The 19,537-nt window shown below is 42.4% G+C and overlaps 1 protein-coding gene across 4 annotated transcripts in view; it reads left to right on the forward strand.

Moving 5' to 3' along the window:
* Positions 1-276: 276 nt before the first annotated feature.
* Positions 277-19,537, forward strand: part of SOBP (sine oculis binding protein homolog) — a 135,931-nt gene continuing 116,670 nt past the window's right edge. The window contains exons 1-2 of one of the 4 annotated variants that reach the window (XM_080999939.1): positions 277-2,211; positions 18,838-18,976. In XM_080999939.1, the coding sequence (XP_080856065.1) occupies positions 2,116-2,211; positions 18,838-18,976 (235 nt within the window). In that variant the 5' untranslated portion in view covers positions 277-2,115. Of the gene's footprint in view, positions 2,212-12,095; positions 12,276-18,837; positions 18,977-19,537 lie in introns of those variants that run through there. The other 3 variants (XM_080999940.1, XM_080999938.1, XM_080999941.1) reach the window with 3 other exon arrangements.

The following is a 19,537-nucleotide window of genomic DNA, read 5'->3' on the forward strand; positions in this document are numbered from 1 at the left end:
TCAAAACGTGCGACGTGAGGAAGGGGAAAGAGGGAAGGGGGCGCTGCTAATGGAGTGGGTATTTAATTTCCAGGTTACTTTCCAAACTAACGACTGGGACCAGTTAGCCCTGCCTTTGTAGAACGATTGGGGGCAAAGCCGAATTATTTGGGGGCTGCTTTCAAGCTAGCGGTGGGAAGGAGGTAATGATGTTTATGAAACAAAGGATTGTCCACACAGAAGAGAAAGAGGAGGCATTTACCGTGTCTATGATAGTTATTACTTCTTCTTCATCATCAATTTATTATCAGGCACGGATAGGTGTGACCCCTGGTTTCGGACACGTGCTTCTGACGGGGGGGGGGTCTGGTTGTGGTGAGAGCGGTGGGGCAGGCAAAGGCACTCTGCCTTATCATTCAAGAACACGCTCTCGACCTGACTGTGTTGGCACTGGAGGGAAGGGGCTCTGGGCCAAAGCCTTGATGGCTCGCATTAATCCCTAGGAAGGAATGGCGGGGGGGGGGGGAGCCCAGCCCTCCTCTTGCTTCTGGGACAAACGGCCCTTTTCCTGAGGACTAGTGCCTTTTTCTTCTCTTTTTTGGAAGGGCCGTTCCCAGCCTGGGCGTGCGTAAGCCTTCCTCCCGCCAAAACCACGCACAACAAAAGCCTCTCCTTCTGCGCGAATGCCTCTGCTTCTCGGATGCTAGCGCGGCTTCTGCGGCTCAGCCCCTCGCCAACAGCCGCCCACCCATGGAAACGTCAAACTCCGCCCCAGCGGGAGTGCTTTCAGGGCGACGACAGATGCGTTGCTCTCCGAGTGGCGTGGGCAGGCAGCTTCTCTGCGCGACGTCTTTTTATTTTATTTTATTGGTGATGGGTGTATTTCTTCTTCTTCATCACCGTCTTCCCTAAAGGTGAAATCGCGCTGCAGAGAGAGAGACGCAGGCGGGCCGGCAGCCGGGCAGCTGGCCAAGCCAGTATCGCGCGCGCAGCATCCTCCATCCATCCTGGCCGCTTGCTCCGGGGCCGCTGGCTGGCGGGCGCGCGCCCCTACTTCTCTCTCTCTCTCTCTCTCTCCTTCACACACACACACACAAACACACAATTTCTCAGTCCGCTCCCACAGAAACAATCCTGCTCCTGCCACCCATTGGTTCGCTCCCCAGCCGAAGGCAACCCTCATTTCCAATTATCTCCCCTCAAACACACACGGTCTGAGGAGGACACAGCCTTGCACGCACACACGCGTTGTGTTCTGCATCTCTCTATGAGGGGACTGAGGGCGTTAAAAAACCCATTCGCTCGTCGTCTTTACAGAAGCCCTGCTGCTGCCCCGGCCACTTTGTTTTGTCACAATGTTTGCGGCGGCGGCGGCGGTGGGCAAGAGCGTGTAACCGAAGGCGGTGTCTGTCTGTCTTGTCTGTGCGTGTGGGGAAGCCTTGTGCGTTTGACGCGGGGTAGCGGGAGAGAACAGAGACGCCTTGGTGTGTTTTCCGCCATGGACGACCGTCCCCGCGGGGGAGGAGGATGACAACTGAAGCATAAGAAGTCCCCCCCCCTTTTGAATTTGAGCCTGAGCAGCAGCAGGAGAAGAAGAAGAAGAGGCGGAGGATTTGGTGACAGTAGAAGCCCCGCCCGCTGCCTGGGCAGGGGGGCCGTCCTGCTTGCTTGCTTGCCTCCCCCCCCCCCCATCTCCCTCAGAAGAAGCTGGCCGGGCTCCTTTCTTTCTCTTTCCTCTCTCCCCGCACCCCTCCTTCCCTCTCGATTCACACACCGCACACGCACGCCGAGCGAACGAGCCTCTCTTCGCGCTCCCTTCATGCAGGCGAAGAGCGAGGCAGAAGATGGCTGACTCGCCGGCGCGACCCACACAGCCCAGCCCGCCCGCCCGCATCCCCGAGCCGCCCAGCGGAGAGCCGCTTTCTCCTCTTGACACTCGCTGACGCCTTCGCCCAGCGCTGAAAGCCGCCGCCGCCGCCGCCGCCGCCGCCCCCCTCCTCCTTGGTTCCCGCCGCCGCCGGCCACCATCCTCCCTCCCCTCCCTCTCCCTCTCGACAACCTTCCCCCTCTCCCTCCCCACCAACCCAAATAATACCAGCAGCCATTTCATCTCCGCCAAAGTAGATACACACAAAAATGGCAGAAATGGAGAAAGAAGGGAGACCTCCGGAAAATAAAAGGAGCAGGAAACCGGCTCACCCCGTGAAAAGGGAAATCAATGAAGAGATGAAGGTATGTGCGCGCGCCCTTCCTTCCTTCCTTCGCTCTCTCTCTCTCTCTCTGTGTCTCTCCTTCTCTCTCTCTCCTTCTCTCTCTCTCAGATGCGAAAAGGGAAAAGGGAGAGATGGGGGAGGCTCCTCGCAAACACCCCTCCCGCCCCCCGTGCGTGGAGATGCCATATAAATAAGGGATTTCTCGGGTTTTTGTTTTCTGGTTTGGAAATAAGAAGAATACGAATAAAAAAACAACACATCGCCGGCACGAAATACAAGTCCCAACTCTTTCTCCTGAAATGCAAACAGAGACCACTTCACACAGGCTACGTACAAAGCCAGGTCACTGAGCAGCTTTGATTTATTGCTCTTAATCACCATCAGTGGCTTTTTTGGTTTTTTTGTTTAAAGGAAACTTTCCACCCCGTAGAGGTTTCAGCGACCCCTCCTTTTTGTTTGTGTGCTATGCCAAATCACCCGGAGGATGTTAAAGTTAGAGAAGAAGGGAAGTCATTTAAGTCCTGTCTTTCCCTCTCCTCTCGGCAGCCGCCCCCCTTTTCCAGTAGCCAGCTGCTGCAACTGTGTAATTAAATTGTCAAAGTGAAATGTTATGGTCTGAACTGCACATCATTCTTGTGCTTTGGACACAAGGGTCTCTTGTCCTTCTCCTCCTCTCTTTTGCTTGCTCCGTTTCTGTTTTCCATGCTTCGTTTCACAGTTAATCAAACCAGAGGAGTGTTGTGTTGAAAGAGAGCTGTCCGAAAAAAAGGTTCATGCATATGTGTTTTTGTGTGTGTGTGTGTATATATATATATATATATATATGCATATATGTGTGTGTGTGTGTGTGTGTGTGTATATATATATATATATATATATATATATATATTACATATATATATATATTACAGGTTTGTTTGGAAAGGTTGGGGCCGGAGGGGAGAAAGTCAGTGTCTTGACAGGAAACGATGCCCATCCAGCTGTGCTCCAGAGGTAGGGCTGTGGGCTGCCTCTCCAGATGTTAGCATAGCAGCGGCTGCTCAGAAACACACCTCAGGACTTCTTTTCTCCTGGGGTTGCAGGCTGAGCTGAAATGGTCCTCTGTTGCATGTTTTTATTATCCAGAATGCCCACGACTATGTTTATTTTATGCTTCTCATCTGTCTTTACCCTGTGGCTTACACGTGTTGCAGGGCTGAGATGAACTTGTGTTTTAAAAAAACCCAATCAAAACCCAATAATAATGAAAACAGCACAGTTTTGAATGTGGAATGAAGTGGCATTCAGCTGATTCACAATAGGTCTGATCACAGCTGTTACATCCTGAAATGTGCAAGTTATGTGTTGAGCTGTAAAATATATACTGTATCTATGCATCTACATCTACTATAAGGATAGTAAAGCATATGGATTAACAGGGCTATTTTGTTTATTTTCACCAAACTGAAGGATAATCTTCAGGTTCTCTTTCAGTTCTTAATTTAATATTGGGGAAAGTTCTTTCAGTTTGCTATATTTGTATTCCTTCTTTTTGTGCTTACTCAGGATTTGTTCAAACAGCAGGCAGATGGGCATCTGAATAAAAGGATGGCATGCGTAAGAGCAAATATCCTGCATATCAATAACATTTATTCATTCTCTAGACTAGATCCTCTACATTCCTTTGCAACAGCTTTATTTCCTTGAGACATGTATGGCACCGTATCTTGAGATGAAGCACTGTACACACTTCAACTTAACATTAATTGCACAGCTGGATGGGGCTTGAATTTGTTTTTGTTTTCTTTTTCTTGTTTTCTTTTCTGTCTTTTTTAAAAAAGAGGGCAGAAGAAGGGGGAACAGCGGGTGCAGAAAATTGCCCCACTATGCATTATCCCTTTAAGAGACTGCTTCATGCAATCTGTGTGGACTGCAGTTTTTAAGTTTCATAGGTTCTAGGATTACAAATTAGCTAATTTTAATCAAAACATGTGAAATGTTATCCTGGCTGGATATAAAGGCTGACTGTGCTGGATCCTCTGGGTTTGTTTTGTTTACTTTGGCTGCAGGCACACTTGGTGGTTTGGGAGATAGTTGTTCTTCTGCAGTATAACAGATGTTTGTCTGAAATGGTGAGGAAGAAACAAAAACAACACTCTGTGTGTGTGTGTGTGTGTGTGTAAGGAGGAAAAATTACTCACATTTTGTTTTTATAAAAAGGCCATGATATTAAGTGTTTGTATTACCCTTAATCAGATAAGTTTCTCCTTTCCTTAAGCCCCTGTTAGCAGTTGGACAGTATTATGATAAATAAATAAATCAGAATTTTAGCTGTATGAGCAATTGACTCCAAGGTTGTGGACTGACCTAGCTTTGGAGACAGTTTTTATAGTTTGGGTGGTTGAAAGGTGAATAACAGCAGAAGCTTTCAGACAGCCTAGACCACATACCAGAGCAAGTTGTCTTATTAAGCTTGGAGACCACATTCTTTTAATAGGATTGGTGGGTTTCTCCAGAATGGTCTTAAATTATAATGAAAGTTTTAAGCTGATTGGCATCCGAGTGTGTTGCATATGTGGACGGTTTGATTACTATTCTGAGAATAATTCTTCATTTATTGACTATATTGGAGGGATTTTCCCCTCTTTACAGAGTTAAAGAGCATAGTGACAACAAACTGGTAACACTGTATGCAACAAAATGTCATTGTGAACACAATGTGCCCTTGTGTAGGTACATATCTGTACTGTTCAAACAGCTTGACTGCTTCCCTTCATCTGAACTGCTTTCATCTGGACCTGTGTAAAATAAGCTCTGGTAAGTAATCACGACAGAGCAGAAAGAAAGGAATGTATATACAGCAATAGACAGCCTAAGCTGTAAAAACTGTAACCTGAGTCCCAGCAGCAGATCAGATATCAAGGCTGTAAGGTAGGGGGAAATGAAAGAGATGAAGGGGAGGGAAACAGGAGAGAGAGGGTTGGGGAATGGAAAAGTCAGCTTGGAAAATGAAGGACTAGTAGGAGGGCCCCCTCAGGGAAATTTGGCTCAGGGATTAGGGAATTTTATCATGGTGTACAGTGACCTACTCAAGTTTCAGCCCATGTTGGATTGAATTGCTTCCATTTGCTAGGAGTAAGAAAAAGGGCCGGCGTGTATGTGATTCCCTCTCCCCACCCTCCTTCCAGTAATAAAAAGCCACTGGGTACAAGTGTCTATTTTAAGTCCAGCAAATACAAGGCACTATGAATGAGTAATAAAATTACCTCATCATACAGATTTTCTTGAAGATTGGCTGTTTGATAGAGCCTCATAATTTGCTCAGTAATGATGGAGGGAAACTCAGGCACTAGCTTTTCCTGTGTCACATCAGCAATATCACTTGCTGCTCAGTTTTAATATAACTGGAAACTGGTGTTGTTTGCTGTTTCATCATGGTAGATATTACCTAGCATTATGCTTATCTCTCGCCCAATGTAGGTGACAGCTGTAGAAAATGTCAACAACATTGTGTGCAAAAAAGTGCATGGCTGCATAGTTTGCCTATGTTGAATTTCAGCAAAATTCAGTGATTTTTTTCAGACAGAAATGTTTTGTTTCACTCTGACCTGCAACGTATTTCCAGTGTCTTAATTTCCCCCCAGTTCTTCCTTTCTCTTTGCCTTCCCTTCCTGCTGTGGATAAAGGATGCCCTTAGAATTGTAGTGTTGTCTCGTAGTGATGTGAATACTGCACAAGGTTTACCATTTACCATATCAAGAATATAATACTTACGTGTGAGATGACAAACTTAGTATTTGCACATATGTTTCATCTAATATAAGAAATTCAGAAATCCACATCCCTTTTACTCAAGAGAAATCTTATTCATGTCAGAAAGATGGTTCCATTTAAATAGATTAAGGTCACACACAAGTTTAATGCCAGATAATGATGCAACTGTCAAGAATGCAAGAAAGGTGCTTTGAACCATACGTAATTAATGTACATTTGAATGAATTAATGTGATTGCACCTATCAGATCGTACTGGAAATTTTTCTAAACAAACTAGACTGAGTTAATCTACACATTTACCTTCTTTGTCTATTGTGAGGATCGTGATTAAACTGTTTCATAATTTCACAGGGCTGTCTCCGTGAGCCTGTGGTGTTTACCTTGTAGATTCTCAATAAGTAATTTGTAACTAAAATAGGCTGTACTCCTGATGTCTCCATCTGTTATTATTTATTGGTAAACTCTGTTAAAGATTCTTACATTTTAACATTTCTGCTGGCGGTGATTGAAATATGTATCACAATATGAAAATCAGTAAAAAAAAGAAGGTTCTGACAACAAAAGAGAGTGGGAGACATTTAAAATTATCCTAGAGAAATGAATCCCCTGATTAACAAAGACATATAGTCAAGGAACCTCATGACAGATACTATGAATATACTATTCAAAGATTTCATGAAAGTAAGGGGCCACTATAAAGCCTGGATGACTTATACATCCCCCCCTCAGTGTAGGTAGGTGGGTAGGTATATTTTTAGAAAATGCCAATAACCCTGGGAAGTGGAGCTGTTCATATAGGCTAGTGTGTGTTCATTGACATTATTGGCCTCCACTCTTGAAACCCAACAGAAATAAAGAGAATGATGAGTCTCTCTTTCTCTCCCTCCCTCCCTCTCTCTCTCTCTCTCTCTCTCTCAAAATTTATTAGCTTCAGAGAGATGTTTAACTTTGTGCTTTAGTACTTAAGTTCACTCATGCAAGGAAGTAAAAAGAGAGAGAAAGAATTCACTCTGCTTCTTTCAAAGTCTGAAATAGGCGTTCAGCAACATAACCTAGAAGAAAATGATTCTGACAGACTTGTCTTTCGTGTTTCCTGTCTGCAATTGCCAGGTCTCACCCCTTGTTTCCTAACAGAGAAAACATTGTATAAAAATTTGGAGAAGCACATATCAGTGAGATCTATATCTTTTAAGAAATCTATTATCAGTTATGCAACAGCAAGCCCTATGTTCTCTGCATGATGGTATCACAGTAAAATATAGTCAATATACAGTACTGTGTATATGAAAACAATTGCTGCTGCATTTTTAAGCCTTTAGTCTCTTAAGAGAAAGATATATAGTCATATATCCACAAGTCTCCTTCTCTGTGTCATGTATGATAAAAATGCATATTCCCATACAGGATAACATGATAGTCTTTTCCACTAGCCAGATGTGATATGTGTGTGTACTGCAGAATCTAAAAGATTAAAGTGATGCATATTAAAAATATTGCAAAATGGTGGCCTGGGCTCCTTCAGGTGAAAAATGAGCAAAAAGCAAAACAAAAACAATTTTAGCTGAGCAGAAGGCTCTGTAGAATGTTGAAGGTTTTGAAGTAGGTTTCTTTGGCAAAGATAATTTTCTCCCAATTTGACAGCACACAAGCGATCACCTGCTTTGTCATTTTAGGTATTCCTGGCAACCTGGTTTTAACATTTCCTTGGCTTTAGTTGTTTGATTATATATGAGCCTTTAGAATCTCAATTCAGAAAGTTATCAGTGTGAAATCAGAAATAGTAAAAAATATAGTGCTATCTGGCTGTCACAACATCAAGAAATATAAAAATGACTAGAGATTTCCCCATTTTCTGTTATTTTTATTTATGGCAGACATAACTATCATTTGGACTTCCTATATCTTTGCAATCCCTCTACAGTCTAGGCACAATAACTCTTGGCTGCCAATTCTTGATTGCATAGCATTGTGAAATGCAGTCTTCCTCTCCATCTCCTCTTCCTTCATGCATTCCCATTCAACCTTTCTTCATCCATTGTCTCCTTTTGAGTGCTCAAATCTATCCTGTCCTTAAAAATAAGTTTTAACCTTTCTTGACATTGCATCTTCCACCACGTACCACCCTCCTTTCCTTTCCCCCTTCATTTCTTTTTGAGTGTGCGGTGTGTATTTCTTTCTTTCCCCTCTTTATCGCTTCTTTCCCAACCTTTATACTCAACTGGAATCGTCGTATCCAGCATTTCCAGTGAATTTCTCTTTGTTTATTTTGAGTGCTCGTATGTGTCAGTGTGTCTGCATTCTTTGATGTTTGATCTCCAGTATTATACTTCTTGACACACAGCACGTTTCTATTCTTGGTACTCAGAACTGAGACTTGTCCTGGTGGCTCTTTCCAACCACTGATGCTCTGTTTTCTTTGGTGGCTGTTTCTTATCACATAAGCCCCATACTGCATTACTGGGCCAAGAGGGAGGAGCCCATCCTGCAGCTGGGAAAGAGCTGCCTGCAATGCTGGCATGGAGAAGAGACACAGCAAGGACAGACCACATTGCTTGAGGCTTTTCACCTAGCTGCTTGCAACATGGGAAGGGGCAGTGATGCAATGGTTCCCACACAGCCAGCGTCACACAAGAAGAGCTTGCTCTCTCATTTTTCCACTTGGTCTTCTGTTGTGCATCTACTGCCTTTCTTTGTCTTCTCCTTCTTCCCATCTATCTGCCTAGTTCCATGCTGCCTTCCTCTTCTAGTTGTCAAGTTATTTCCCTCCTTCAGAAATCCTGTTTCTCTCACTATCTTAGCCTTAACTGGATTTCCTTTGCTGCCTTACTTTCAGAATTCTTTTGAACTGCCCCTCCCTCCCATATCTATTGATGATTTTAAAATTATCTGGCGGACAATTTCTTTTATCACATCTATAGCTTTTATCACATCTATATCACATCTATTACACAGGTAGTGTAAAGTAAATGCTTCACCAGGGATGGAGAATCTGTGCCTCTCTAGATCAGAGCCAGTGCAGGATGCTTTGCCGTGTGAGGCAAAACAGCAAATGGCACCTCCACTGCCTTCATTTCTTCCTCCTTCTCCACTGCCTTAAGCACCTGGAGACAGCCTGGAGAAGCCCTGGCATGCTGAAGGTGGCGGGAGAGAAAAAAGGGGACTAGAGAGGAGAAGGCAGCAGGGGGAAACAAGCACAGGGGATGGCAAGTGTCATACGCCTCAGGGGCCTGGATCTGCCATCCCTGCCAGCTGTCCCCAGCCTGCCACCTGAGGCAACTGTCTCACCAAGCATCATGGGTCAGCTGTCTCTGTTCCAGATACTGATGGGTGCCAACCCTCATCTGCCCCAGCCAGCACAGAATCATAAAATTGTAGAGTTGGAAGGGACCACAAGCGTCATCTAGTCCAACTTTTGGCAATGCAGGCATCTTCAGGGGTGATGGGAGTTGTACAGTGTCTAGAGGGGCACAGGTTCCCTGTTCCTGAACAAAACACTAGTTGTAGAAGCAGCAGTAGTAGTTCGGTATTCTATCCTTAAAAATGGGAACTGCTAGCTTGATCTCTTTAGGACTGCAGTGCACGTTCACGAGAGGTCAGAATCCTATTTAATGGGCAATAATGGACATAGGATTGTTCAAAGGCTGTTAAAAAAACCACAGTCTTTATTGATTTCCAGGCATGCATCCAAACATCTATACTTCAACATGGAGAAGTACAAATCACACGAAAAGGAAAAATAGTATTTCAAATACCCAGAATAAATAAGTGTACAGCACATAATATCTACACTTGGATAACTGAGGGTTGGAATCACAGCTACTTATTCTGTAGAAAATATGGGTATTGCTATTGATGTAGAAGAGAGGCAAAACAATGCTGCAAAAGGGGCTATAACTTATTTATAATGTATTCTGTAAATTGCAATTTTCCCATAATGTTGGGTCAACTTCACCAATGCAAGGTACGATACATTATAATACCAATTAGACTGTCACCTCTTTCAGACTCCCCAGTGCTTTGCTACTGTTGCCATGAGCAGATACCCCACCAGAGTTATCATGGAATCTTAGAATCTTAGTGTTGAAAGGGACCCCAAGGGTCATCTAGTCCAGCCCTCTGCAATGCAGGAATCTCTGCTAAAGCATCCATAATAGATGGCTATCCAACCTCTGCTTAAAAACCTCCAAGGAAGGAGAGTCCACCACCTCTCATGGGAGTCTGTTCTACTGCTGAACAGCTCCCCTTATTCATCCATTCTGCCTACCAAAGCCACAACACATTTTGGTTCTTTAGGCAAAAGTTGGACCCCAAGGGACATCTAGTCCAACCCACTGCAATGCAGGAAGCTCAGCATGTGATCCTCCATCCAATTTGAAACCATACTGGACTCTGCTTAGCTTTGCAAATGTGCTAGTAGTTTCATTATTGCTGCACCACTAGGACTATACCATTAAATTGCATTTCTCCCATGTTGGTAGAAAGACTGCAATAATATACTGTAAACAACTGATAATTTTTTGCTACTCCAAAACATGCTGCTTGAGCATGTGAGCCTAAAGGTAGAGCCAATCCTCCTCCTTCCCTCTTCTTGTTTTAGCACCTCTGTTTTCTCTCTCTCTTCTTTTCCTCAGGCAGAATGGCATATCTTATTTTTCTTTCTATAACATCTTAGTATGCTTAATCATAGCAATAATGGTAACCTTCTGAATGCATGTCAAAAAAGGAAGAGTGTGTTGGAAGGAAACCGAATTGATATTGATTTATATATATGAGTAGTAAAACAACATTTTACTATGTAACTATTTTTGTAATATTTTGTTTAAGTTGTCTGCTGTTGCTTCTTTTTTGTAGTCCTAAAAGAGGCAATAATGGATATGCTACTCTATACTATTCAGTTAGGGTTTCCATATGTCTGGAATTTCCTGGACATATCTGGAATACTGTTGTCTCTAGCAGTGTCTGGACGAAAATCAGCAAAAATGTCCGGCAAAGTTCTGACGTCTGGCAGCCCATGTTCCATTTTTGCTGATTTTCCATAAAAAAAGCTCAAAAAATGTAATTTACCAACAACTTTCCTGTCCGGATTTTCCCTGTTTGAAACATGGCTACCCTATACTATTCCTGCCAGCACCACTTATTTCTCAGCCACCATAGAAAGCATATCACCACACCAATTTTGTATGTTGTATCAGAAACTGTTAATTAATTTCATATACTGTATATGCTTATGGGGTCTGAACTGGAGGTGACAGACCAGGAGTGAGACCATGGTGTCACAGTTGAAGCCCCTCCTGGTCCTGGTCCTGGGAGAAAGTGGGGAGTCTACTGACCTGTCTGTTGGCTGAAAAGCCTCTTCTTCTTCTGTCACATCTGGTGTACCTTTCTCTGACTTGTCCCCCTCCCTGGGCTCCTACCTTGCGGGCATTGTCAAACTCATATATCACTGGTCCCCTCTCCTGGGTTACTGTCTTGGTCCCCTGCCTCCACCCCACACTCTTAGGAGTACTGCCAGTCCCTGACACAAGCTCTTCTTCTTATGCTCTTAGATATTGCGTTAAAATATTTTTTCTCAATGGACTTTCTATATCCACACATCCAAGCTTTAACTAAATTTGTATTAATTCTATTACTTCTTCCCATATTGTGGTCCTGGCAGTATCCATTAAGCATAATTCATTGCACATTGCTTTACCACAGTGGTGTCCCAATGATATAATATGATTTCTATATACAATTATATTTAATCCCAAGCTTCCTCCAAGAATGGCAGGATGTTGGGGGGGGGGGGTATCATGTTGGCTGCATTTGCACAATATGCTAAACCATTGCTTGTTTTAAATACGGTTTGTTCCTTTCACAGAGGGGCAAAAAAGAAAGCTTTTTGTCCACTGGTTTCTAGCTGCTCTTGCCTCATGCATCTGTAGGCTGGTAAGTGTCTTTGGTAGAGTTGCCAAACAAACCATGTTTAAGCAACCCATGTCTGTTGGGTTCAGATGCAGTGCTAAGCCTTTGTTAAAATAGGTCACAATTTGTAAGCCAAAAAGCTATGACTTCACATTGTTGTTTGTTGCCATGCAACAATCCATGATTAATCTGCTGGGCTAAGGCCGGATGTTCAAACAAACCACACTTTGGCTTAACAAATCATGACTTAGCGCTATATGTGAACAAGGCTATTGCACCATCACAGCTATTCTGCGTGGCAGCTTTGGCTGAGGGATCGTGATTGCATTCATAAGTAATGCTAAGACAGGTTAAAGAAGACTTAGCAAACATTGGGTTCATGCATTCGCCCGTCCTCCTCTGGTGCAGTTACATGGAGATCAGAAGTACGTGTCATAAACTATAGTTTGAAGCTAGCTTGTTTCAACTAATCACAGTTAAGATTAACCACAGTTTAGGGTTCAATCGAAACACACTAAACTACAATTAAACTGAATCAGAATCAGAAGCTTCTGGTATCCTACTATCTTGGTTGAGCCAGGCTTTTAACCTGGATTTTCTACATACAGTACACTACAGTCAGATGGAAGAGCTTTCCAGGGAATATACCTTTGTTACTAATTTTCCATGGAGACTCTGGGCACATTTTCTCAGGCTAGCACTAATGATGTGGGGTCATCACATCTTCTCAGAACATGAACAGCAGAAATTTGTTCCTCAGGAACATGCAGTGGTTCTGCCATCTAACACATTTTATTGTGGTTGTGAACAGTCTGTGAAATGTGGTTGTGTGATGCAGTTTTAGGGTAGTGCGACTGGTGGGGCTGCCTTTAGCCCTGCAGGGGACACCAAAACAATGCTATAGAACAGAGCACAAGAGGCGGGGGGGGGGCACTGAATTTTAGTGTTGCACAGGGCGCTGCAAAATTTGAGAGCCCAAAGTCCACCACTGGTGTGACTGCCACAGCCTCTATGGCAATGACTATGACACTGTCAGTGATGAATGGCATAACTTACTTTTATACCTAGTATCAACATTTATTTTTGTAAATAAAAGTTTAACCATAAGTAATAGTCATGTAGATTTTCTTATTTGTTTCTTATTTCATTGGTTGAATGCAGACAATTTATTTATCATATGGCAAATGTGATCAAGTCTGTCCACTTTTTAAATGTACTGTATACTAATATAAAGCAGTACAGGTGACCATGGCTGGTTTTGGACTATTCTGTAGTGGCTGTTGCTCCATTCCTGATTGCTGACAAGTTCTGTTGCTAAGGAGTGAAGGCTCTACCTGTTCCTCTGTGCATTTCTGCAGTCTTTTATCACTGTTTCCTAGTTCTTTGTTTAGGGAAATTGATGGTTAATCTGTTCTAATCTCTGCTTTCTTTCTTTCTTTCTTTTTTTAAAAAATAAGGAGATTGTGTTGCTTTTAAATCTGTGAAGTCCTTTACTGAATTTTAAGAGCAAAATGAACATCATTTTAGATTTTCTTTTAACCTTAATTTGTTTCCATTGTGGTATAGGCAACTCCCAATTTATGTGGGGGTTATGTTCCAAGGCACTGCATGATTAAGTGGAATTGCGTATATCTGAAACACCACTGAAAAAGCCTGCAAACACCCTGTTCCACCCCATCCTTTTTTATGATGTTTTCGGGTCACTTCTGGGTGCGGTGCAATGCATGCGTGTGCGGTTGTGCACAAATCGGATGTGCCTAAAATGGTCACTGCCTGTATGTACATGTGAGCAAACCACAATTGCAACGAAAAGATCTAAGGCAACTCTCCCTTCCCAATAATGTTCACAAAGGGTACAGTAACTTCAGAGGCATGACTGTAAAGTTTATCATTTTTTAAAAAATGCTCCTCAGCAAAACCTCAGTGAACAGAATGCATTTAAATCAGGGCTGGGGAACCTCAGTTCTGGGTGCCAAATGCGATCCTCCAGGCCTCTGTATCCAGCCTTTGGGATTCTCCCCTGGCCATGCCCCTTCTTCCCAGCCCCCCCCCCAACAGTCCTGCCCCACTTCTTCCTTGAGTAATTTGGTGTGGCTGGAATGTGTCCTTGGACTGTGATAATTTCACCTGCTTACCTGGATGGAGAAATGGGCATGGGTGTTTAGAAACCTCTGGTGTTTGCATGGGTGGAATCTAGCCTATAGTACATAGGTAAGAGTCACGTCTACTGCCCCACCTCCTTTTCCTGTAGCCCCACCCATTTCCCCCTTTGGCCATACCCACTACTGCTGCACAGCCCCTGGAAGACTGTGCATGCAGGATGTGATCCTCAGATTGAAAAAGGTACTCCACTCCTGATTAAAATCTTTCAGAATACGTAACCACACTCGGAAAAGAAATATGAATTTAACCATGAAGATACATACCACCTTTGTGTGTATACAAGCAACCACATGGTGGAAAACCTTATCATGTGATTAGGTGTTGCCTGTATTCACTGATTAGCACAATTTAAATTTTTAAGTTGTACAAGAACATTGAAAGAGACACTCTGGGGAAAGTTTGCACGTCACAGAATAGTGGTGAGAGGGCTGTTAATTGTTTAAGCAAAAGGGTTATTTACCTTGCTGCTAAAAGTGTTGCTGATGGTAGATTACAATTTGTATTTATTTTATACATCTGCTTTATGTAGTTATGTGTAAACTTTGTCTTTCAACAACTGCAGCCTTGGCCATGCAATGTTCCTAAATATACGTTTAATGTTAAGAATCTGCATGGTGTCAGTAATGTTAATGAGGCTACTCATGAGCTAAGATTTGGCATGCACTTACAGCTCCAAAACTGCAGCAGGAAAGTGTCTTCAGGCCAATCTATGATTGTAGTAAGCTGAGTTGGATTGTTGCAATGCACTCCTTTGTGCTTCATCTGGAGCTGCAATTAGTGCAGAATGCTGCAGCACGGTTGCTGCCAGGAGTGACACTGTCAGAATGTAACACCTTTGCTCAGAGATTTGCACTGGTTGCCGATTTACTACCAGGACAAGTTCAAGGTGTTACTATTAGCATATAAAAGAGCTCGGGACCAGTTTACTTGTCGGATTGCCTTAGTCCATGTATGTCCACTCCTCAGCCACTTTGATCTATGGAACCAATACTGTTACAGGCGCCACTTAGATTTCTTACAAGAGCAGAGAGATTATCTTTTTGTGTGGCAACCCTATTGGCATCAGGCAGACAGGCACCTTTGTTTTACTCTTTTTGGTGCCTGCATAAAACATTTTTGCTTAGACAAACTTATCCAGACATGTAGAAATTACGTGTTGTTGTTGTTTTTAAGCCACTGCTGATTGTTATCACCCTTTGAATATTTTTAATACAGATATTAACTGTTTTTTAATCAATAACTTTCAATGTTTTATTCTGTGTTGTTGCAAACTGCTTAGAAGGCCATTTTAAACAAGCAAGCAGTATATACATTTTGTTTAATAAATAAAATTAAATGTTAATACTTGTTTTAAGAACCAGCTTTATTAAGTGTGGTCCTCCTCCCTTTCTTGAGGGTTCAGAGTAGATTACACCATAGGAAGATTAATTTCTTACAGTATCCCAAGGCTTTAGGCTGAGCCATAAATAGTAATTTACTGTGTACCCTTATAGCATGTTATTCCTGCTGAAATCCTGGGATTGATATTGTTTTCTCAATGAAGGAGGTCAGTTAAGGACATATGCTTTATTAACTGTAGAACATCTGGAGAAAACAGTGCTTAAAGTTTTTGGACATGAATGGGCCTTTTCTTGAGCTATGTCCTCTTTTTGCTGAGTCAGTACAGAACTAGCTTCAAAACAGGCCTATAGGAAGTTACCGGTAATCACACCAGATAAATATGGAAGGTGAGCACAGTGGTACAACTATCTTACAGCCTATGTTTATTTCAATGAAACAATGAACAAAATTTATGTTGAGGAGCTGCCCTGCCTAATGGTCTATATGCTAAAGGTTATTACATTTCTATTAACTTTCTGGGTTCCTAGTGATTTTTGCATCACTCCTTGTAATAGTGAAGTTATCGGCTGAGTACCGGCATGGCTGCAGCTGAAGTGGGGCTACTGAGAAACAAGGAGAAGGTATTACTATGGTTGGGGAAACCCCAGGGTTTGTAGAAGTACAAACAATATTTTGCTGTGTGGTGTCTACCTGTGAGTGGCATTCAATGCTGTTCTTTAACTAATGGAAGAAAACCATCAATGGAATGAAGAAGGAAATACATTTTAGGTTCCCTCTCCCCACAGGCCCCTAAATATGCTTAGACAGTTGAGAAACCTTATGGAGCAGATTTAGGGGGGGATTTTGTGGGGTACACAATTGTCTTCCTCCAGGCCCATGTGGGGCACAGCTGGGTACACTAGCCCCAGGTGTGTTAAGCTGGCCCCCGCCGGGTACCAGGTGCTTTACACAGGCCTCCCTCCCTCCACTGTTCCACTGACTGATTCATTCCATCTATGGACAAACAGCATTGGGTACAAAAGTGGCTATATTGGAAAATTTATAAAGTACTCAGTCCATTGCCAACAGATGTTTAAGTCCTGTTAGGTTAAACAAATCAATTTCAGTTTTATCCTAATGAATTGCTAGTTGTTCATGTGGTATTGCTTTTTTCCTGTGAAAATCTTGGCATTGCTTACACATTCTACAATTCCTCACAAATAGATCTGCTAATCTGTGACCAGAATACAATTACTTTAGCTCTCTTGTGAGATGTGGTCATTCTTACACGTCCATGCACATGGTGTAGTATTTTCTTCCTCATGACCGTGGGGACCACAATTTGTGTGGCTTTTACAAATACCACTGAGATGTCCAATAGGTAATTATTGTAATATGCGTACGCTCTTATGACTGATTTCTTGGGACACATAACTTATTGCTTTAAATATATATTTAGAGTAATGTAAAAAGTAGAAAGCAAGCCCCTATTTATTTCTTGTATAACTGAGAGTAGCATTTAATCTTTGATGATCTCAGTTCTATCTGTGATATAAATTTGGGGAAATGGGGCAATAAGCCTTTATTTGGTTTATATGAATGTTTGATATTTGTTCTGATTTATCAGATTGAGCATTTATAGGTGGAACAAGTTCTCTAGAAAGTGATTGAAATGCAACCTTATGTAAGCTTGTGCAATCAGACTTCCTCTTCTTCTTCTCCACCCTACAGCCCCTTGTCATCCTAATCATCCAGAGTGTATTTTGATGGACTGCAGTTTCATCACTGAAGCTGTGATAATAAAGAAAATCATAAACCTAGTGGCCAGGACCAGCATTCCCTTCTCAGTTACTGAGCCTGATCGGCTTGCCGATCAGAAGGCCGGTGGTTCGAATCCCCACGACAGGGTGAGCTCCCATTGCTCTGTCCCAGCTTCTGCCAACCTAGCAATTCGAAAGCACACCAGTGCAGGTTGATAAATAGGTACCGCTGTGGCAGGAAGTTAAACGGCGTTCCATTGCGCCAGAACCAGTTTAGTCATGCTGGCCACAGGATCCAGGAAGCTGTTTGCGGACAAATGCTGGCTCCCTCTGCCTGAAAAGTGAGATGAGCGCTGCACCTCATAGTCACCTTTGAGTAGTAGTGAGTGCATAATCCGCATGCCATGCATCACTGGTACCACATCTTCATAAAATCATATTTTGGAATTCACTGAAAGACATCCTTGACCAGTAATTAAGTACAGGTTTCAAAAAATTTCTTCACAGAACTAAGGTCTTCACAAGTCTTTAGGTCTGTGACTGATGTTTTCTTCTGGCTACTGTGCAAGTGTCGGCATTTTCTTTCCTTCTGTTGTATGTAACAGTCAGAACACAGTCTCCTGAAACTGGGATTCTTCCTTAATTAAATATTTTAAAGACACTTTTGACTATTTAGTATTTACTTATAGCTCTGTATATTTGTTTGGAGCATTAGACTTGCCTGTATTCCTGCATCTGTCATATACTTGTCATTAGTGGTTAAGTTAATGGTTCAGTCTTTTGTGTTTTGGGGTCTCTTTTGTGATTGCATTTTAAAATCATTATTTGCTTACAAAGTATCCTTCTGCAGCCAGCATATGCACTTTCCAAGGCATATTTTGGAAAAAAAATGGTTACATCTGCTGCAGATTATACAAACACTGGCACCTTTTAATCTCATATTGTTGCTTTATCTCTTTCACTGTTTTTGTAATTAATTGTTTCTGTCTTTACTGGCTTTGTACTCAAAATGCTCATCTCTTCCCGATTACATTCACTGTTGCTTGCTCTACTGTACTGTGGTGCTGTTTATCGGAATGTGCATGCATTCTATGCCATTTCTGCTGCCCATGACATGTTTGAATTGCCTTTTCCAGCGTTAGATCAATCTCTCTTAATTAATATTTCCATTATTTTTGTAAAAAGTATTGCATGGGAAACCTACACCCTCGGGTGGGGGGAGGGCCCGGGGTGGAGGTACTGAGGGCCCCACCAGCAAGCGGAGAAGCCTGTATTTTATCCCCTTCTGTGTCATCCTCAGGGTAGCCAATTTGAATGGCTGTAACATAGCTGAATTGTTTCTCAGGCACTAGTAAATCAGTCATTGTTCTTTGGCCGCTTTCTTGAGGCACTTGAAAACATTTTATGGTAGCACAGGATATAAAATGCTGCGAAGAAAATATGTGCTAAAAATATCACTGGATATCAATTCTTGTACAAAAAATGATAAATAGCTCTCTTCCCCCTCATATTTTTCCTTAAATTGCAAATTTGTGAAGGTCTGTCATAATTACATGTGTCAGTCAAAGATTTAAATGCATTACAGTCTGTGTACGTGACTTGATAAATGAACATTAGTCTAGAGGAGGTGGGACAAACCTGCTATTTCACGGTACGGTGCAAATAGATTTCGATTTATGCATTCATCTCTAAGTTCCAAATGATTATCGATTGCATAAATAAATAGGCAATTCTTCTCTTTCAGAACTTTGCAGAAAACACCATGAATGAGCTCCTTGGCTGGTATGGTTATGATAAGGTTGAATTAAAAGATGGAGAAGATATTGAATTCAGGAACTACCCCGCAGATGGGGAGAGCCGACAGCACATTTCTGTTCTCAAAGGTAATGACATTTACTGTCCCTTTGATCAAATATGTTAGTTTTCTTGTTTATTTTATCAGTTTTAAAGGGGACTTCACATGCCAGTGACTTCTAGCAGACAAAATCCAAAAGAGTACAAAACTGAATAAAATACTAGCAGTTATGCATATATAAATCTGCAACAGTAGTACTTCTTCCTGAAATAATCAACTCTCCTGAAGGCACCATTCAAGCAGCTGCCAATGGATTGAAAAATCATGAGAAAAAGCAGTCTTGTGTTGAACATTGCTGCTGTGAAATCTAGCAGTAGGTTTTTAGAGAGGTCTTACTTGAAAACAAGAGCAATCAATTGTATTAAAAAGTTTTCTAGAAGCCTGCAGCCAAAACAACTGGCCTGCCTCTTAGTGCTCCTCATTGTCTCCTTAGGGTGGCCATGTCACAATGTTGTAGCAACAGCAGGAGACACTGGCCTCAGATAGACTTTAGATCTAACAGTACAATGCACCTTTGTTTTCTGGTCAAGAGTTCCAAGTCTTCCAAGCTTCCTTTGCCTGCCCACATCTATGCCTCCCCTCCCCCCTC

This window comes from Podarcis pityusensis, assembly GCF_964106645.2.
Source record: "Podarcis pityusensis genome assembly, chromosome: 3".
NCBI lineage: Eukaryota > Metazoa > Chordata > Lepidosauria > Squamata > Lacertidae > Podarcis > Podarcis pityusensis.